This window comes from Xyrauchen texanus, chromosome 40, assembly GCF_025860055.1.
Source record: "Xyrauchen texanus isolate HMW12.3.18 chromosome 40, RBS_HiC_50CHRs, whole genome shotgun sequence".
Taxonomy (NCBI): domain Eukaryota; kingdom Metazoa; phylum Chordata; class Actinopteri; order Cypriniformes; family Catostomidae; genus Xyrauchen; species Xyrauchen texanus.
The window spans coordinates 15,770,572-15,792,898 of NC_068315.1; the positions used below are offsets into that span (position 1 = coordinate 15,770,572).

The 22,327-nt window shown below is 38.0% G+C and overlaps 3 protein-coding genes across 3 annotated transcripts; 1 reads left to right on the plus strand and 2 right to left on the minus strand.

The window, feature by feature from the left end:
- Positions 1 to 252: 252 nt before the first annotated feature.
- LOC127633583 (phosphatidylinositol-glycan biosynthesis class F protein-like) lies at positions 253 to 6,302 on the minus strand. The gene is made up of 6 exons (XM_052112794.1): positions 6,070 to 6,302; positions 5,264 to 5,513; positions 5,001 to 5,092; positions 4,800 to 4,916; positions 2,869 to 2,977; positions 253 to 396 (listed from the first exon to the last, which is right to left on the minus strand). Exons 2-6 carry the CDS (start codon positions 5,489 to 5,491, stop codon positions 283 to 285), a joined length of 660 nt encoding a protein of 219 aa, XP_051968754.1. The 5' UTR covers positions 5,492 to 5,513; positions 6,070 to 6,302; the 3' UTR covers positions 253 to 282.
- Positions 6,303 to 6,550: 248 nt separating this feature from the next.
- Positions 6,551 to 8,963, plus strand: LOC127633586 (cysteine-rich PDZ-binding protein-like). The gene is made up of 5 exons (XM_052112798.1): positions 6,551 to 6,652; positions 6,967 to 7,032; positions 7,487 to 7,541; positions 7,642 to 7,745; positions 7,874 to 8,963. Exons 1-5 carry the CDS (start codon positions 6,637 to 6,639, stop codon positions 7,936 to 7,938), a joined length of 306 nt encoding a protein of 101 aa, XP_051968758.1. The 5' UTR covers positions 6,551 to 6,636; the 3' UTR covers positions 7,939 to 8,963.
- A 2,569-nt stretch (positions 8,964 to 11,532) lies between these two features.
- On the minus strand, positions 11,533 to 21,732 carry LOC127633582 (GTP cyclohydrolase 1-like). Its single transcript, XM_052112793.1, has 6 exons — positions 21,241 to 21,732; positions 14,399 to 14,508; positions 14,261 to 14,316; positions 13,380 to 13,411; positions 13,032 to 13,116; positions 11,533 to 11,880 (listed from the first exon to the last, which is right to left on the minus strand). Exons 1-6 carry the CDS (start codon positions 21,545 to 21,547, stop codon positions 11,748 to 11,750), a joined length of 723 nt encoding a protein of 240 aa, XP_051968753.1. The 5' UTR covers positions 21,548 to 21,732; the 3' UTR covers positions 11,533 to 11,747.
- Positions 21,733 to 22,327: the final 595 nt, after the last annotated feature.

Below are 22,327 nucleotides of genomic sequence, written 5' to 3' on the forward strand. Positions count from 1 at the left end.
GGCTTTATTTACAAGACATTTAAGAGGAATGAAGAAATAAATATACTGCCATGAAGAGCATACAACAAACTAAATATTCTATTCATCAAAGAAAATGCCTGATGTTTATTGCTGTAAATGAGACCTCAGAATAAAACTTCATTTCTGGGATTTGGAGCATGTACGCTGGCCTGACGCAAGGATGGACAATTGTTTTGTTTGTTTTTTCTCTATTTTTTGACAGGTCTTAATTTCTCTTTCGCTGAGTTCCTGGTGGCCTGTGACTTTGAGCCCTTCTGTTGCTCACTTAAGCTTGTAGGTGAGCTGTTTGCGGTGCCAATGTATCCAGACAGGAGCAGCGAGGAGGCCAGTCAGAAATCCAGTTGTTGCGCCAAGGGTACAGGAGATGGGCCAAACCTAGACAGAGGAGCCAAAAATTAAGAGATATGAAACTGCAGTAGCACAAGTGACTGCCTGTGAATTCTTCAAAATCACTGTGGTGTTTTGCCAACCAAATTTTGTATTCAAGACTGCTTTCTTCCTCTTTCTTTTGTAGAGTTTGTTTTGTGAGTGTCATGTATTGGTGGCCTTGCCTCTCAGGTCTGTTCTGACTACTTTGCATTTTGAATTTTTGCTTTGAACGAGCAAAAGTGATTTAAAACAGCATTTCTTGCAGTCTTTGCAAATATATAGAGTTGTCTGAGTGGTCTTTAAAGCTTCCAACACATTGTGAACAATGAAAAAGAACAAATGCCTTTATAAAAAAATTACTTCAAACAGTAGATATATGGAAATCTAAAAATCCAAAAGGCACAATGGTTTTGTGAGAATTTGATGGAATATACATAATGTAAATGTATGACTTGCCTCAAAATTGACTGACTATAAAACAGCTTTTTGTAACATTGTGTCATTGTTTTTGTCTTACTGCTTCTTCAAAGCTTCTTAGGGCATATTTCAGACTTGCACAAAGCACACATTTCAAAATATGACATTTTTGGTCATTATATTAATTATATAAGAGATTGAGTAGCAGGTGACAAAAATATTTGATTACCCCTGCACACACTTTTCTTATATGTCTTTTTACAGAGTGAGAATACTTTACTGAATAAATTACTGGAGCTCTGCAGGAGTAGCTCAGAATTTAAAAAAATGTCACTAAGATTGATTTTTCAATTATCTCAAGGCCATGGGCACCATTAAAGTGGACTGTCATGGCAGTGAGGAGGACGGAGTGTGAGTTGCACTCTGTGTCGGGACTCAACCACCCTAGAGTTTCTCATTAGTTCACACTTCAAATCATCATGTGTCGAGGAATCACTCTACGCCAACCTAACTGCACTCCCTATAGCTTTCTTCCTACCATAATGCATCAGTCTCAACTCTGCGGTCTTGTCTAGACGTCTGTGTGTAGAGTGTGTGTCAGAAAGCACACATGGGAGACTTCAGTGTGACATTTTGAGGGCAAAACGAGGGCACACGCTGGACTCTGATCAATGTCTCTGTACAATGCATGAATAATTGATCTTCCAGTGCAGTTCTTCCATGTTTGGAGAATATTGCATTTTTCATCAAGATTGGTTCATACACAACAAAGTCGGTCTATGGCTGTCCTAGCAGATTTATTTGTTGAGGGAAAAGTTGTCTAAAGTGCTCAGTGTTAACTATGCGTAAAGTATTTACTGTTTGACACAGATTGTTGGGAATGTTTAAAAGGAATGTTCCTAGTTAAGTTAACAGAATTTGTGGCATAATGTTGATTACCACAAAACTAATTTTAGGCTTGCTTGACATTTGTTTAAAAAAAGTGGTTATAGTAAGGCACTTGCAATTGAAGTGAATGGGGCCAAACAATGATTGCTAAAAATGCTATATTTCAAAAGTATAGCCACAAGAAGACATGAACATTATACGTGTTAACATGATTACTAACCTTATGTTTAAGTTACATCCAAGACTGGGATTACAGTTTTGTTGGCATGACAAAGAAGTTGTAATATTGGCTATGAACTTACACATATAAGGTTAAAGGAATCTTACGGGTTCAATACGTCAAGCTCATTTAACAGCATTTGTGTCATAATGTTGTAATATAATTTATAACTTCTATTTAATAATTTAGACATTATTTAAAACATCCACCGTTTAAACAAAATGTAAACATTACACATGTATACTTGACTTTAGTGTGATAAAATGAAATCATTAAGGATAAAATATATGATTTGTGAACACAGAGAAACATCATATTCAGACAGCATCAATAAGTAAAATATAAAAGAAAACCCAAATATTTACACAGCAAAAAAAAATGCTTCTTGCAAATCTTCCCACAAGGCAAACAGGTTGGGGTTACAGTATGTCATCTCAGTTTCAGGAAATTACCTTCAAAAGTAAAGCTTCTCTGGTATGTTCCTCCTTTGTGAGGTTTGGTGCAGCACATGAGCAGCAGCCTTGAAACAAGGAACCCTCTCCTGAAATTCTGCTGCCCCAGCAGAAATCTTTACAGATCATAGCCTACTTAATTAACCTTAATAACCCCCCCACACACACACACACTTATCTACATAGTCTTGGGGCTTTTGGTTTACTAAGAAGATTTAGTGAAGACAATTCATCAGTGGGTAAAAGAGAACAAACAGGATTTGAATATGTCGCAGACCAGAATCAAACCTGCATCACCCGCATGAGCACCACTCCTCAGCCAGAATCTTGTGTACCAACTGCTACTTAACAAATGTTTTTTTTTTTTTAAATCACTGGAATTTATGATACCAGGCTGCCATTGGAATATGCAAGCACATGGGATTAAAAGCACACAGATCATTGTTAAAAGGAGTGAAACTTGTTTGTGTGTGTATGATTATGTTCTCACATCACACTAACCTGCCAGGGTCTGTCCCAATCAAGAGGAATAGGAAAAGCTCCAAGCCAGGCTCCAATCACACTACAACTAGTTGTAATCTGAAGCGAGGTGTCCCACACTGACATCGCTCTGAAAACGGCACATGCTTAATCAGCATTTTGTGTGAAAAAACAAAACAAAAACTTTGCTCATAGAGACAGAATACTAACCGTATCTGTACAAATAACTATATATAACTGTATAAAACAAGCTGTGTTCATGTAAACACATAAAATAATGAAACTATGGATTTACAGTACATTGACACATTTAGATATATTGGTTAATATATATATCGATAAGGATTAGAGCTCATTGAATACAGGGCTTGTATGCTGATATGAAGTAGAATGATGAAAAGTAAGAGTAGGAGTTCAATGAAAACAGACCATGGACTCATGCTGCTCAGAGCAATTCTTGAGTATTTACCTCTGAGAGACAAATTCCCAGCAGTGCTTAAACAAATAGTGCAGCTGCATAAACACAAAGCATCTCTTACATCATACCATTGGAAATAATCACTAAATGATAGCACAAAACCATTTCTATGGTCCGAGTTTGTGCTTGTTTCTAAACACAACAGCCTAATATATCATTTAAAGAACAGTTCACCCAAAAATTTAAATGATGTACCTGCATCATATGTGTCATCATGTGCTGTGCCCATCGACCATGTCAGAGTCAATTTAAGATGTTTTTCAAAAGTCCGGATTAAATTCAGTGAGGAATGCCAGCCTAATATGTTCAAGGAATGTGTCTGATAAAAAATATATATATTTTTCACTTAATTCATCTCAGTGCACGCTCGATTTGATCCACGGTGCGTACAGAGGTCACTGGTTGATTGCATACAACTTCTAAGGCGCATGTTGATACAACCTGAATAGAATCGTTTTTAATGCTACAAAAATGTCATAAAAATTGTTTGTTTCATGAATCAATCTACTTGTTTAAAATAAAACAAAATTGTAGAATCTTTTTAGAAAACAAGACATTTTCTCTACGTACAAAATCGATGTAGAACGTTGCTCTGAGCCACTGATCCAGAGTCAGCTTTCCTCATCCCATTCTCCCAGTTATGGGGAGCTGTAAAATGGAGTAGTTTGACTGTATAATTCAATTAATTGAGCCAGTATTTCATGTCGTAGCAAGTGGAAGACTAGTCTTATAATCCCTCTGCCTAAACATGTTTACTGATTTTTAAATGCAGTGGTTCACTCAACAGAATGTTGTCCTCATATTACACTAAAACACACAATTGTCCCGGCTTGTATGGCTAATGTGCATGCGTTGATTGACAGGCGACGTCTGTATTTAAATGGTAATAAGCTCTTTTTCCTGCAAGGCGGGACTTCCTTTCTACATCTATTGACTGTTGGGTGCTAGAGATTTTTGGTTGGACGTTCCAATTTCTTCAATTAATTTCAATAAAAGTGACTTGTCTCTGATACATTGTCTCTAGCCTCACACTCTATAGAACTACAATACCCACCATGCACTGCATCTCCCCGAAGTTTGCACACTTTTCCTCCTAACTTCTCACAAAACATGGAAAGTAGAGGTGTACAAAAGCAACACGTTACTTAATTAAAAAATAAATCCGTTATTATGGTCTACTTTACTCGCTCCTTGAAACTTGTGACACTGCCCATGGGGGAAGAAAAAAATTTGGTCTGTGTAATTTATTCTTTATGTTCAGGCTTTTATTTTAAAATAATCCCTTGACTATGAAGCTGTTTGTAAATTGTAGCACCCATTTCTCAAAGTTGATCAAAGTCTCCATCTAGTGGATTAAAGCCATATTGTGGAAGAATAAAAGATGAACTGCTCACCAATCCCATTTCCCATATGGTTAAGGGAGCAAGCAATAATGCAGTTGGTTCATGGTGAAGATAATTCTTACTGCACTCACCCATCTCTGCTGAAAACCCGGATCCAAGCTTGTACATTAGGGCCCAGTACGCACAAACATCTTAATGTAGTAAAGGTGGACAGCAGCACAGCCAGAGAAAATGTCTCCAGGGCAGACCTGCAACATGACCTTAGACTTTAACATCAAGAATGCACAAAATCAACATTTTTGATGCCAAACAAATACACAAAAATTACTCACTCTAGTAGAGGTACGCCATACAATACAATCACAGTATGGAAAAAGAGGCATGACAGTAGAAAGTACAGACAGGATCTGAACAATCTATTGATCTGTGAAAAAACAAAACCAAAAAATATGAAAACACTGATAAATATAAATTTCTAACAGATTTTTCGAAATATTTTAACCAAAGCCAATGGGTTCTATCACTGAACTTTTCAAAACTCATTCTTTTAGACACCAATTGACAAATCATTGGAGAATACTCTGCTCCATTATACCTTGAAGCTCAGCGTGTTCTTCTTTGTTGATGGGCTGATGCCTAGAAGCCAAAACACCACAATGTTGACAACAGCAACAAATCCGGCCACACAATACAGCCAAACCATGTGAGTCCCATAAACAGAGAAGTTTTCCACCAACACAGCTGGCATTACAGTTGCCATAAAGATGGATGACGCAATGATGACATGGGCTGATGCCATGCCCCTAATCTCAACATCCCACATAATGGAGGATAAACGTCTGTACCTGTCAAAGAATGATGAAAGAACAGGATTGGGTGAATGGCTTAATGAATGATTGCAAAAGCAATTTTAATTGGAAGCCATGTGCATTGCCTTTCACATAATTTTATATAGAGTTACAACATGTTATATGTCATTGGAGAACGGACATAAGAGACAGATAGGAACCCAACAAGTAGGCAATGTTAAATCTATTAAAGACATAGTTCACACTAATGACACTGGCAATACAGAATATGATCTATGGCAAAACACTGTATATAAAACCTAAATATAAAATATTTGTTCAAACATGGCTTTCACTGATAAAAAAAGTCACATACTTGTCCACATATGGAACATATATTTAATAAATTAGCATATATTTTCCAAATACTAATGGAATTTGAATGTGTGCATATATGCTCAAATACATGAACTTTAATTATATGTTGATATAGAGTATGACCAAATATTAGAGTTCAGTATAAAAGCAAAACTAGCATTTAAGAAAACAACAGTGACGACATTATATTGCACATAGCTAAAAATGAGCGTAAATGGTGAATTATTCAACTTACTGTTAAATAAATATTGTCAAGTGGAGTTTGGTGCTTGATTGAAGCTATTAACACAAATAAATGCGCTTCCTAATTCAACTTAATAGATCGACAGATTCCTCCAGCACTTCGTGAATAATTCAACAAACCATTAAAAAAATTATCCTTTCCAAACAAAGCTCCATAACATGTTTTTCACATAACTAAAACATAGAACGTCGAGCACTTAATTACAAAACATGACTACCGTGAACTTCCGGTATTATGAAGTCACAAACAATGACCAACTATTTCTTAATCATAATAAAAGACTCTAGAATTAATGAAGCACCATGAGAAAACTGATTGTACACAATCTTCATTAACATTCATTAGTTTTCTAATTAAATTAAATACATTTATTTTAATAACAACATTACCAAATTATATTGTTATCATATTGAGTGACATTTACAGGGCTTTTATTTCGACAACTCTTCAGATTACGTCACTAAGAAGAGTAAAATATTTTCTAGCTTCATTGTTTTTTTTTTTTGCATCTGAGAACTATTCTGACGTGTTAGCTACGATTTTCTGACACATTTGAAGATGGTTTGCGAAAAGTGTAAGTAGCTATAATGAATCCTATTGTAAATCAGAGGATTTTTTAACAAGTAATTTTATTTAATCTTCGTCATTTTAATTGGATGTTAATCTTGCAATCGTGTGTCGTGTTTTATCTGCTAGAAATACATAGTAGTAGCGAGAGAACTGTAGGAAACAAAAAAACAGTCTACTGTAAACATATGTGTAGCCAGTTGTTCTTGAGCTCAGCGATAGCTAACATTAATGTATTGTTTTTTATTGAAGTTAGCCAAGCATGATGGATGTAAAGTGTTGTATTTTTGTGAAATACGCATGTGCTGATGTCCCAAACAGGCGAGAAGAAACTGGGGCGGGTCATCACTCCTGATACCTGGAAAGATGGTGCTAGAAACACGACAGGTAAATTATTTTGCTGGTTAGGTGTTAGTTTGGTTACACTTAACAATAAGGTTGTATTTGGAAACAATATTTTGTTAAATTAATTAATATAAACTAACAATAAACAAACTGCTACACCAGTTATTAATCTCGGTTAATGTTACTTCCAACACACTAATACATTTTTAAATTTAAAGATAACATTAGATAATGCATTATGAACTATCATGATATAACAATCAACAAATATATTTTAATGAATAAACTAATGAAGTTTACATGTTTTATAAATATGTTGTTCATTGTTAGTTCTAGATACCTTATGCATTAACTATTGTTTTTTATTTATTACCTAGATATATATATATATATATATATATATATATATATATATTAGTTTTATATAGTAGTATGCTGCTGGATGTTAGTACATGTGTACCTTGTCAACACTGACATGTAAACTATTACATTACAGAGAGTGGTGGGCGAAAGCTAAATGAAAATAAAATGCTGACCTCCAAAAAAGCCAGGTGTGTTGGAATTTTATGTTTAACACCATAGTCTTGCTATGCATTTGATTTATAATATATGATGCATTTTTATTGAAAGCTTGCATAATATTTTTGACAGGTTTGATCCTTATGGAAAGACTGGTTTTGCCATCTGCAGAATATGCAAAAGTTCTGTCCATCAGTCTGGTTCACACTATTGCCAGGGATGTGCATACAAGAAAGGTGAGATGAACAGCGAGTGAATATATTTGGATGCTTTTTTAAATCGGTCTTATCCATTGTTTATGTAGAACATAAGCTCATATTGTTTAACATAACTATTTATCCGTTTTCTATTTCTTCTTTTGCAGGAATTTGTGCCATGTGCGGGATAAAGGTTATTGATACCAAGAACTACAAACAGACCTCAGTTTGATTCATTCTATGTTCTTGAAGACATCTTGTATTTGGTTGTGATAGGGGTGTTTGTGGATGATTGTGTTCATTTTTAGTGCAGAGGTAACAAAGGAGCAATTTGCAGTGTTTCGTGACTCTGAAAGTGTTGAGAAAGTGGTGCCCTGGTTCATAACTGTTATGAATGAAGGGCATATGTTATTGGTATTTCTGTCCCACTTAAACAGAGCAATATTTTGGCTTGTACTGTTTGGAAAAATTAGAAGTAAATCTGTTTAAATAAAAATGTCTGAAATGTGCTCATTAGTTTGGCATTTCTTAGGCAAATTTTCTATAAGTTATTTATTCTACAGAACATAACAGTAGTTAGACAATTCAGACCAACCAATCTATTGTACCCTGAAATACAGTCAATTCACATTACAGCAATTTATAGCCCCTTTTTAAAACTTACATGGCCATTGGACCTTACCAACCAAAAGTAGACTTTGACATTTAAATGTCATTCCTTCCCCCAAGTCAAGAACATCTTTTCTATCATCTCCTTTTACATTGCTTTAAAATGTGTTTTTTCCCTAGATTTATACAAGTCAGTGTAATTACTAGAGCATCGAATGTAAAAATGAAGACAAATAGAACAAGTACATTAGGTCAGTGTAAAATAGCAACAGGTTTAGTGTACAGTGATTTTGACAGCCTGTTTAAATTTCTTAATTGCTGCAACAGTGTCCACAGTGGCATCTGTATGTTTTGTTGTTTACTTTTAAATGATAATGTGGATTTTTAGAAGTCTCCAGAATCCATATATTGTATGAAATAATATTTGTAGACAGTAACTGCTGTGAATGCTCTTGTAGTCTGTTTGATTATTTGCCATATTTTAAGGGCAAGAAGGCATAGCAATACTTAAGAAACTTTAAAATATTATTCCCTTGATATCTATTAAATGAAGAATTGTCTGGGACACCGATTACAATCTGGACAGTTTCTTAAAGTCTGTATATATACACACAGTATACATTTTTTTTTTTTGCTAAATAAAATTGTGATGACATCTTGCAGAAGCCAGTCTTTTTAATAAGAAAGCAATGACAAGAATATTTTTTTTCATAAAGAAGCTTTAATTTGGAAGTGGTTCATGATAGTTTTATGCATCTAAACCAATAGTGAAAATATTTTAATACAATTGTTACTTGTAATTACATAGAAATGACACAAATGTGTCAAAAATCCAGTCATTGGCGTAGCAATTTCCATGTAAATATAAATATTCAACATGTCAACATCACGTTTACATGTGACACCTTGAAAATTAGCTAATCATGGAATTTGAAAGTGACACTGAAAATTTTTTATTCCAAGTTTCAAAACAAATTAGTTTTCTAAAATGTTCATGTTCAATGTTATTTTTGTTGGAGTATATTAAAAAGCTTACTATGATTGTTAACAGCAGAAACAATGATGACAGAAATAATTGTTAACTTACTAAAAAGTGGAATATTAAACATGTCTTGGAATTCAGTGGTAGCTTCTCTAGATGTGTTATATTCGAACCTTCGAGGAATTTACCTCAGAAGAAGTAGCTTGTAGTAACACTGTGTAGCATGTAGGGGCGTGGCCATGTGTCGGTCTGGAGAGAGATCAGCTGTAAGGTTCCTTGGGTCATAACATAGCTGTAAGGTTCCTTGGGTTAATCTCTAACACCGGTGAAGGGAGAGCTGAAAAGGCACGTCAGTGTGTGAGAGAGACAAGAGCCTGTTCCTGTAGGTGTGTCTGATACTATTGACCTGTTTGTGTTTGGCCACCAAGAGTCCTTTTGTTTTTGATCTGTTGATCTCTCTCATCAACAAGGCATTTCCGTCCACAGAACTGCCGCTCACTGGATGTTTTTGGCACCACTCTGTACAATTGTGGTGAAAAGAATTATCATCTCAGAATAGGGTATGCACTGATTTGGCAGCACAATGGGGACCTATACAGTATTAGGCAGGTGGTTTCAATGTTGTGGCTGATCTGACACTGATTATCCTCAACATTAACCACCTGCCTAATATCGTGTAGGTCCCCCTTGTGCTGCCAATCAGCTCTGATCCATCAATGTAAGGACTCCACAAGACCTCGGACAGTGTCCTATGGTATCTGGCACCATGATGTTAGCAGCAGATCCTTTAAGTCCTGTAAGTTGCAAGGTGGGGCCTCCATGGATCGGACTTGTTGGTCCAGCACATCCCATTGATGCTCAATCGGACTGAGATCTGGGGAATTTGAACTCTTTGTCACACTTTTTGAAAATGATTTGCAGTGTGGCAGGATGCATTATCCTGCTGAAAGAGGTCACTACCATCAGGGAATACCATTGCCATGAAGGGGTATACATGGTCTGCAACAAACATTAGGTAGGTGGCACGTGTCAAAGTAACATAAATTACTTTATGTAACGACATACGATTGTAACGAAAATGTTCTTAAGAAAAAAATTAAGAAAGTTTGTAAGAACGTTCCGAAGTGCAATTCTTGAAAAAAAGACAGAAAAAGACAGGCTTTGACATTGTCTGATCAGCCTGCTCATGAGCTTGCCTTGTCTAATAGCCTACAACATATTGAATACTTCAACACTGGTAGATCCTAACGATAAATTGATCAAATTTATAAAAATCTAATTTCTACGGAAAAAGCCCATTGTGACTTGAAACTCAACATGAAAAACGCAGTAAATTCAAACGCACCCAGCCATCCACATGACCTTAAAGAAAATGTGATTCATCAGACCAGGCCACTCAGACCATGTGCCCATTGTAGGCGCTTTCAGCGGTGGACAGGTGTCAGCATGGTCACTCTGACCAGTCTGCGGCTACGCAGCCCCATATGCAGCAAGCTGCGATGCACTGTGTGTTCCTACACCTTTCTATCATGGAGAGCATGAAGTTTTTCTGCAATATGTGCAATAGTAGCTCTTCTGTGGGATCGGATCAGACAGGCTAGCCTTCAATGAGCCTTGGACATGGTCTGTGGCCCTGTCGCCTGTTCACTGGCTATCCTTCCTTGGACCACTTTTGGTAGGTACTACCCACTGCATTCTGGAAACACCCCTAAAGGCCTGCCGTTTTGGAGATGCTCTGACCCAGTCGTCTAGCCATCACAGTTTGGCCCATGTCAAAGTCGCTCAGATCCTTACGCTTGCCCATTTTTCCTGCTTCCAACACATGAAATTCAAAAACTGACTGTTCACTTGCTGCCTAATATATCCCACTCCTTGATAGGTGCCATCGTAACAAGATAATAAATGTTATTCACTTCACCTGTCAGTGGTTTTAATGTTGTGGCTGATCAGTATATACACTCTACATTTTCAAACCCTCCATGGTGCTAAGAGAATCTCACTGAGCCGTAGATCTTTCCACCAGCTACATAGACACAGAATGAGTGTACTGTAATGCCTACTGCTGAAACTCAAGGGTATTCATTATTTGCATATATTGAAATCTGGTCTATCAATTTTCACATTTTATATATTAGAGTTACTACAAGCTACTTCTTTTGAGGTAAATTCTTTGAAGGTACGAGTATAACACATCTTGAGAAACTACCACTGAATGTCAAGACAAAATAATTCTTATAACTGGCATGTTTAATATTCTAATTTTTAGTAAGTTAACAATTATTATCTGTTATCATTGTTTCTTCTATTAACAATCATGATAAGCCTATGCTTAAGCATTTTAATATACTCGAACAAAATTAACATTGCCTCAGGTACTCTTATAACATCTTGTTGAGGATCGTTGACCTGTTTCACTTTAAACACACAGAGTTGCAGCACGGAAGTGTGGATTACTTTGCACTTTTGGCCAGGGCCAGGAACTCCTCCCGAGCCTTTGGGTCCTCCCTGAACACACCCAGCATGGCACTGGTCACTGTACGGCTGTTCATCTTCTGCACTCCACGCATAACCATGCACATGTGACTACAACAACACACATCCATTCAAGTCACAATTAACATTTGAAATACATACATTTATGCTCATCATTGTATGAAGAATTCATCAGCCATGAAAGTCACTGTAAGCAGGAACTAAATAGGTGCACTATACTCAAAGCTTTAAATCCATGAAATGTTTACATTGCTTTGTATAGAGGAAATGATTTAAAGGAATATTCTGGGTTCAATACAAGTTCAGCTCTATCAACAGCATTTGTGGCATAATATTGACTACCACTAAAATTAATTTCCCTTTAAAAAAGGCAAAAGCAGAGGTTACAGTGAAGCACTTATTTTTAGTGAAGCCAATTTTTGTTGGGTTTAAAAAAGGCAGAAATTTGAATCTTATAATTTTATAAAAGCACTAACATTCAGGGGCGAAAATTTCATCAAAATGTTGGGGGGGACAATAAACATAACAATTGTCAAGAGCAATTTTTGAAGGGGACACCAAGGGGTTTTTTGTTGTTGCCCCGTTTGCATTTGTATTATTTTATTTCTTAAACAATTATTTTAAGACTATATCATTATATTATTTACAATACACATATTTTAATGATATTTTAGGGGGGGGGTCCTGACTCCCCCGACCCCCGTGATTTCCGCCTATGCTTACATTATTTCTTTTGTTAAAACTCATGTATTATTTGAGCCTTGAAGTTGTTTACATTTGTTGATATTACATTGTCATAGCAGCAAATTTGTAAAACTGGATATAACTTTACAGAGAAAAGGTTAGAAAGTGATTTTATCACACTAAAATCATGTTAACATGCATTTTATGTCTTGTGGCTATAATTGAGTATTTTAATGTTCAATAATTGGGCCCCAATCACTTACATTGTGAGTGCCTCACTGTCACCTCAAATTTTGCTTTTTTTAAAGAGGTGGGGCAAGACAAAATAATGTTTTGTAGAAATTACTATTATGGCACAAATGGTAACGTCTGAATTTACCTTGTATTGAACCCGGAATATTCCTTTAAGCTAGTGAATTATGAGATGTTATTAGGTTTGTGTTTGATTAATGTGTTTACTTTTTAAATAATCTTATATTCCATAAGGTAAATAATCTAGAGTCATAATCACATAATCATTATTTTGTAAAGGGAGGTATTGTATGTCAAATACTTACGCTGCCTCAATGACAACTGCTACACCAACAGGCTGCAAAGCCTCAGAGATTGCCATTGCAATTTGCTTCGTTAGACGCTCTTGAACTGTAAAAATTAAATTAAAAAGTAAAAAGTAAGGAAGCAACACATGTGTTGTTGGGTGGACCACAGCTTATAACTGGTCAATTTAAATTGTACTGACTGCAAGTGCATCTCTATGGTCACAAACATGATATGAATAAGCATGGATTCAATAGTATGTCTGAGATGGGATCACATTTAATGTTGTGTAATTCAGAGATGGAATTGTACAGACTGCTAACACTGAAAACCTACAACATCCTCTCATTATGATAGATGATAGTTACCTTGAAGCCTCCGACTGTAGATTTCAACAATCCTAAAGAGGTACAAAATACGCAGAGCACAAAGTTTAAACACCCCAACAACTTTATACAAAAACAAACAACAACAAAAAATATCAGCAGAATATGAAGGTTTCTCTATTTTGGTAATTTCAGTGACAATCGCCTCCAAACATTGTTCAGGGAGTGTACTTGATAGGCTCTCGCTCTCTCGCTTTAACCAAGCACTACTTGTGTGTTTTTTTTTTTCTAAACATTATTCCATGAAGGCATATAACTGTAATGTAATTGTTATTTAAGTATGTACAGAAGTAACTCAGATATACTGTAGAGTAAATGCAGTCTAAGGATGGAGTCTTATGAAGTCTGACTTTAATCAGGCAAAGGACACACCAGCTTCATTATATTTAGTGAGGGTGGCAATGGTAATGGTTCCCACAACCACTCCACTGTGGAGGTGGGAGTTGAGGGGGATTTTCTCAGCACCAGAAGTCAGCTAGTCTGGATTTCTTTTTGGATGGGACAGGATACTGTGCCAGGCTTTGGATCTAAGCCTCAAGTCAATGGGCTATGATAACAGAAGAACTCAGCCAACTGTAACTAATAAAAGCTCTTTTTCTATCTCACTCTGATGTGAGAACAATCCCCTTTACCATCCATCTGAGACTGGCATGCTAAACTCTCTCTCTCTCTCTCTCTCTCTCTCTCTAAATTTAAAAGTACTTTATTGGCATGATTGTGTTTACATACAATATTGCCAAATATAATATATCTCTCTGTGTCTGTGTGTCTGTCTGTGTGTCTGTCTGTCTGCCTGTGTGTGTCTGCCTGTGTGTGTCTGCCTGTGTGTGTCGTGTGTGTGTGTGTGAATGCTGTATAATCACCTTGCAAGCTTACTGAGGCCAACAACCTTTTTACTGGGCAGATATCCTATGTGAACCTAAGTAAAGCAAACAGTTAGAAATCAAATTCTTGCTCTATGTCTTAAAGCAAGACATAGCATCAGACACACTGAGACACACCTTGCCAAAAAATGGTACTAGGTGATGTTCACAAAGAGAAAACATGTCGATATCTTTCACAATAACCAGCTCCTCGTGGTCCTCATCAAAGATGGCATCATTAAGGATATCTGTTGAAACAAAAATAAATTAAGACATAAAATCCTACCCATGGTATATATAGGCTACACCCTACACCATACTGCTACAGAACTGGAAAGTGCATTCTCAAGCTACCACAGATTACAAAGGTTAAAAAGGGCAGATAAGCAATAGTTTAAATTGTTTTGTGGAACCACTTTAGGAACAATAGACATTAAAACCTGTTTCATAAATCAGCTCATTTCAGGAGAAAAGTTCTTAGGAACTTAAAGGTGATTAGTAAGAGGCCCCCCACACCAGCCGACGTTTAAGTAAATTATGTAACCCATAATTAAAGCAATGGAATATTCTAGTAGCGCAGTGAGATTCTCACGCACTCATAGTCAGGTTCACTATATATTTTTGTGGGAATTATTTGGGGATTTGCTAAACTATACATTTTTGGAAAGGTTATTGTATAAGGAGTCAGAAAAACAATGTTTGCATTTGCCCAGATGTCTATGTGGCGGCCATATTGAATTTAAAAAAAATGGCCGCCGTAAAACTTTAATTTGTAATATCTCGGCTTCTGAATAAGATGAAATGTTGATTTTAACTGATAAACCCACATTTTCAGGGTCAGGGAATCCAATGGTGCTAGTTAAAAAGCTACAAGACATTACCACATTAACCCAAAGATGCATAAGTGGGTCAAAAATGACCCGGTGTGGTTGTTTTCTTGCAATATCATTGTAATGAAAAGTTGTTTGCATTTAATATTCCATGTTCCTTAAAAACAATGTTTTTTTTTATCATCCCATTGAAATACATCCACAATATGGGTAAAAAAACGACACATCACAAGCAGTTGATCAGATAACTCGGAGTTCCTTTTATTGAAGAGTTTAAAATTAGCTAATGTAAAACGTGGATGTTCTGGAACTATCGACATGCACATTTAGACCACAGTATGATTAAGCAACCTTTTTAATTATGCAGTTTCTATACATCATCATAATCATCATCGCTTTCATACATCACGGCTTAGGAATCGTCATCGTTCTGGCACTGGCTGCTGCACTGACACATGTCAGTACAAGCTAAGTCCTTAGCTCTGCAGGAGCACCTCCCAGAAGAGCAGTCAGATTTACACTTGCATTGAACCAACTCAAGGATGGCCTTTGGGGCTGGGAGGACATCTGTGGTCACTGGTTTGAGCATGCCATCCGAGTGTTTGAAGTATCCGTTTTGCAGAGGATCCAGTGGTGGATCCTGCAGAGCAATGGCTGCCTGTGCCCATACTCTTGTTTGGACATGGACTCTCAAGATGTGCTGCTTCAGAGTTCCAAGTGTTGGAGGGAGCTTGTCACTTTCTACCCTATGTTTGCAGAAGAGATGCCATCGCAGTTGAGGGATTGCCTTGATGTTGATCCCCTTGGGTGAGTAAGCTGCACATATAAAGGATTCCAGGGCTGACCGCATTCCTTCTGTCACATCTGCTTCATCCAAAAGTATCTGCAGAGCTTTGACAATATCTTCATCTGCTTTAAGGTAGACCTGCAGCCAGGTTGCCTTGCCTATGCGGGAGAACCTTCCTGTGTTGTCAGCCCCAGTGAATGCATGGAAGGCTGGCAAAGCCTTTGCTCTTTCTTTACCTAGAGCTCGCCACAGTGGTTCAATCTGCACAACACCAGAGGCCATAGAAATGGATGTGTTCTTCAACATGAGATCATAGTTTGCTGTGACTAGCACTAAAACATCTGTATCTGGTGAGAAAAATACCAACTGTGCATCATGTGGGTTTCTCTGTGAAGCCAGCACAGCCTGGTGGATCAGCAATGTGTCTGCTTCTTCGTGGTTGTTTTCTTCAAAGACAAGGTCTTTGTTGCTCCTAGTGAGCCCAGAAGCAGATGTGATGATCAGCTTGGAGGATCTCTTGTTGTACTCCAGAGTTTTGGCAGCAAGATATTCAGTCAGATCACTCTTAGTCTTGTCATGGGAGAGGAACCTGCTCATTGGGATGTGTTTGATGATGGTGTCATCTCTGACTTGGTACTGAATAGAAGCTTTTCCTTGTCTTCGTTTATCTCTAGTTGCACTCTTGAGAGAATCTGCCCTATATGTGTCAAACACAAGGATGATTTCATCATAATCTCGTGTTAGTTGCATCAGTCTGTCATTGAAGCAGCCACTCAAATCATTGACTGTCAATACAGTCGCTGGTTTTTTGCTCAGCTTCTGCACAAGCACCATACCGTCCACCAGTGCTATCTTCCGACTTGGCTGATCAGTAGATGTGAGGTCTGTGAGTCCTGTATGCATTACATCTTGGTAGGAACCTGCTCATTGGGATGCGTTTGATGATGGTGTCATCTCTGACTTGGTACTGAATAGAAGCTTTTCCTTGTCTTCGTTTATCTCTAGTTGCACTCTTGAGAGAATCTGCCCTATATGTGTCAAACACAAGGATGATTTCATCATAATCTCGTGTTAGTTGCATCAGTCTGTCATTGAAGCAGCCACTCAAATCATTGACTGTCAATACAGTCGCTGGTTTTTTGCTCAGCTTCTGCACAAGCACCATACCGTCCACCAGTGCTATCTTCCGACTTGGCTGATCAGTAGATGTGAGGTCTGTGAGTCCTGTATGCATTACATCTTGGTGAGTAGAACTTCCAACTTGAGGCGGCTGATGGTCTTCATGGGGCATGTCTTCTTTTGTCAGCTTCTCAAGTAGATGGATTAACTTGGACTTGTCATGGCATGGCAGAAGTGTTCCATCAGGAGCGAACAGTGCCCTTGGTGTCAGAGTGAATTCATAGTTTCCTATGGCCTCTTTCTGGTTGATGTCTCGATTTGACCTAGCAAGTACCATCAGCCTTGCAAACAGGTCCTTGGTCTCCTTCAGATCCACAGTATTGTCTCTGAGTTTCACTGTAATCTTCTTGTTCCCAGACAGGAACATCTTGTTGTTCTCTTTCTTCACAGGGGCCCAGAGGCTGACATCTCCATTGATACGCTCTGACACATAGTCTTCATACAACTTCTGGCCAATGACATCAGCATTCAAGATCTGTTGTACATACTCATCTGGGATGTAGGCTTGCGTGATCACATTGTGCAGGTTGTCACCTTCATTGGTAAAGGGGTTTCCATGGCTGAGTATGGCTGCCTTGATCTTGTCGATTGTATCATGTGCCCTCTTGACTGCACTTGGCCCAAGCTCATGATGCTCTGTGATTCTGTCAGCTTCCATGTCAAACTGACTCTTGAACTCTTTTGACAGACGAGAAAGTTCTGGTGTGACCATGAAAAATCTCTGTCTGGCATTGGCATTGTTGGAGATGCCAATGATCCCAGAGCTAATCTTCATTAGCTTGTTCAGGTGTTCGCATGCATGGTCTGCCCCAACAGACACAAAAGGAATGACACTCTTAGTGACTGATATATTGCCTGCTCGTAGTTCCTCCCATGTCTGAGGGTGATTGGTCCTCAAGTCATGCATGTCTGCGATGTATCTTGGCCAGAGTCGCTTGTACTTGATCCGGTCCATGGCAAAGAACAGCTTGCTCAGTGCTTCTCCAGCTTGTAGATGGAGTTCCAGGTCAGCATTCTGAGTTGCCGCTATAAAAAGCCTGGAATGTTGCTGGAAGTTTCTTCTGCTTTCATTCTTGATAAAGCAGATGCAAAAACCCATCCTAGCTGTGTCAGCTGATAGGATTCTGAGATCCCATGGTTGATGGCAAACTGTTCTGACCTCTTGGTAAGCTGTGGTTTTGGCTTGTCACAGTGAAGCATCTCTACATGGTAGGGAGTGACTGATAGACTCTGTGCATCACCTATGATCAGAGGTTCTGCAACAGGTTCTTTAGAAGGATCGACCTTCTGGTACACTGCAGTGATCGTTCCGTGAGTGGTTCCTTTTCCATCGGGAGTGTCCTCTGCAAAGTCTGTGTTATCTACTGCAAAAACACGAAGGTCCCTTCTTCAGGAATGGTGGTACATAGAGGCCTTGGTGCGCTTTGATGTTTTCTACAACAGCATTGGCCAAAGCAGTTTCCATTAGAAGGGCACGGCCATGTGAAACAGAGTAGCCATGAGCATTGAGAAGATTCATCAGCTTCTTGTTGCGTGTGTTATGGTGGACAGTCAGTGCTAGTCCTAGAACCTGTGGGTTCTCTCTTGCTTGGGGTGACCTGAATGATGCTGGATTCACTGCTCGGTATGTACTTTACCTGTGCACAGGATTTGAACCCATACATGATATTCTGGCTCACCGTCAATGTTGCTCGGTCAACAACTCTGGTTCTCTTTTCAGTTTGCAGCTTTTCAGCAGGCCCAACCATTATCCAATATATTAAGGTGTGTAGTTCAGCTGGAACATCGCCAATGTCACTAGATACCTTTATGACATTTCTCTCCTTGGTCTTGGTAAAGGTTGCAATACTTTTCCTTATTACCTGTGCTGCTTTGTAGATTGTCTTCATGCTGTTCTCCTCCTCCTTGCCAGCTGTCATTGTGGTAGTAACCATGTCCTCTTCACATGCATCTGGGGAGTAGAGGACTGCTGGCTTCTTTCTATTTGGACGAACAGACACCAGGTGTGGCAAATCAGTGAGGATTCTTTCTTTCAGCCATTTTCTGCTAAATGCAGGTACATGAGTTTCCAAGACTTCTGAACCAATCAAATTGAGATAAGTGGTTTCAATGTCATCCATATGAAGATACGCTTGGTTTTGTGTTTCCACATCAATAAGGTTGATCAGCTCAAGAAGACTCGACCTTTGTAGAAAGGGTTCTTTGGCAGTTTTGCTAGTGGTAGTTTCTCGAAGAGCGTGGAACACATTTTCTCTCCAGCAAGATTTGTGGTATTTCACATCGATTGCATGTGCATCACCAGGTGATATGCAGGTGTTCAGCTTTGTCTTCAGTGCAGTATTATGGGACTTTTCCACAGCATCTTTGAGATCTTTACCAGCATTCTCAGTCCTGATCTGGTACAGTGGCTGGCCATTGTCCTTTTGGCAGAAGAAGCACTCTTCCTTATCCAGTGGATTTGTATGGGATCGTGTGAATGGCAATGAAGAACCAGATGTTGAGGGGTTTGGCTCATCCATTTCTGTGCTTCTTCTTTTTTGTCCACGCTTTTTGGAAGTGTAGTGTCCTGTAGCTAAAGCATGTGCATTGCGGTCTCTTGCACGTTGTATTTCAACCTTATTAGTTGCACTTGAGTGACAGGAGCGATGCCAGACTGCCTTCTCTGTGCACATTGTTTCTGGTGTGCAGTTCTGCAGTCGCCTTTGTAATTGGACATAGTCCCCATCGTTCAAACTGGCCCTCTCTTGAACTACCTGAAGAATGAGCCCATAGGACTCTAATCTAGGGTGTTGGACCAGGACTCCTTTCTTTTTATCATCAGACTGGCAGAAAATGCACTGCTTCCAGTTAATGGACTCCTCAGCTTGACATACCGCTTCTTTACCGTGTTACTTGTCACTCATGCTTGGACATAGAATATTATCAAGCTAGCTAGTGTTGATATCTAACTACAAAGGGTAATTTGATGATATATGATAACACATGCTCTCAAAATAATAATTATGAATGTAGGCTACATACAGTAGCCTAATGTTAGCTAACTAGTTAGCTAGTGTTAGCTAACTATAAAGTAGGCTAATTTCAAACAATCATCATTTATGACACTGACACGTACTATACAGTAATGTCAGCGACCTGTTAGCAGCAGTCATAAATGTATATGTTGTTGAAATATAACATTCTGGAGGACAAAATTAAGAAAAAAGGCTACCTACTATACATGTACCAGATGCTCTGTAAAACAATGTTCTTGAGGGATGACACAGCTGATATAATATGTTGTGTGTTCCACAACAACTATCCCTGTATATCAGAAGTCTGAAGAGCAAAAGTCATATATGACACACACTATACAGTAATATTATCTAGCTTAGTTAGCTGTAGTCATATGTGTATAACTATGTTGTTGAAATGTATAACATTTTCTGAGGTAAAATGAAGATAATAGTTACTATACATGTGTTAGATGCTCTGTAAAACAATGCTATTAAGGGATGACACTTCTGATATAGCAAGTCTGAGGAAGAGCCATTGGCTCGAAAAATCACTGCAAATAATATCTTTCAACAGGAACTTTGCTACTTTGTGTGTGGACGCATTCTAGTAGGTTTGCAATGTGCATGTCTTTGTAATCATTCCCACAATAAATATTAAATTTTTTAATGAGTGATATAAAAAATCTTTATTTTTGAACAGCTGGAATATGAAATGATAACTTTTCATTACAAAGATACTGCAAGAAAACAACCACACGGGGTCATTTTTTTTTACCTACTTATGCATCTATGGGTTAATGTGGTAACATCTTGTAGCTTTTTAACTAGCACCATTGGTTTCCTTGACCCTTACAGTGTGGGTTTAGCAGTAAAAATCAACATTCCAGTTTATTCAGAAGTCGAGATATTAAAATTTTAAATTTTATGGCGGCCATTTTTTAAACTTCAATATGGCTTTCATATAGACATCTGAGCAAATGCAAACATTGATTTTCTGACTCCTTATACAATAACCTTTCCAAAAATGTATAGTTTAGCAAATCCCCAAAAAATTCCCACAAAGGTTAAAATCAGAATATAATGAACCTAACTATCAGACGCACCACTATTTAAAAAGTGCAAAATTTTATTTTTTAATATTACTATACAGACACTGCCAAGGCATCATATACTGAAAAAAGCACTTACCGTAGATTGTTTCATGGTACCCTTTGGTCAGGAACTGCATGGCCTTAGCAGCACGGAGTGGGGTTTTGAGGAGCCCCTGTCGGTCAGTGTTTTCTCCGAGTCCTCGCAGTATGGTTGTGTACGCCGCCTTCAGCGCAGGTAACCGCGACTCATCCTCCGCCTCTTTCCAGGATGTCTCGTTTTTGTGCTGGATAGCAACTTTCTTCGCATCCAGTGACAGCTCGCTAAAGCCGTTTCGGCAGAGATATTCTGTGACAATTTTGCCATTGCACAAACCGTTTAATTCTGCAGCATTTTGGTATTCCATTGAAAGTGCGTTAATTGCCTATTTAATAGAGAATAACGTATTTTTATAGTCTTTTCTAGACCGAATAATCTAAAATAAAGTATTTCTTGAATACAACCAGAAGTATTTTCTCTCAGGATGGCAACCCGTTGATATCTTTGGAGTTTCGCGTTCAGGTTCAGTTTGTGCTACTCTCTTGCCTGAGTCTCAACTGTCTCACGCGCTCAGCGTGGCATTTATATCAGCTCCTCACTATCACCGTGTCCAGTTGAGCACGTCGAAATATTTCTGACCACGCGCTCTGCTAGCTTGCACAAATGTCACACCCATTTTTATGCGATAATCGAATAATCCGTTACTGTCATGCAAACGGCGGTAACCAATTAGTGATTTGCTAGTCTGAATGTAAATACACAGCGGTGTGTGTCAAACTTCTGAGCATATGACCTCACGTGCTCATACATAAGCTAGACCCCCATAAACTGCATTAGAAATGTCTAATCCTATAAAGATTTTAGATATGTATTATTATTATTATTATTATTATTATTATATACAAGGTACATATTTCACTCAGATCTTTCATGTACTAGATGAGTTTTAAAGGTGATTGTTTTTTCTTGTGGAAATCATATGACTGAAAAAAATACATTAAAAATCGGTTCATTCCCCACAGCATATCCAAGACTGATCTGTGTGACAGCTCTTTCTTCCCCAAAAAGGTCAATTGTATTCTCTGGCTGAGAATTTTGCTATAAATGCAATCATGTGAACATCAGGCGTGTTGATAAGTTGCTATAT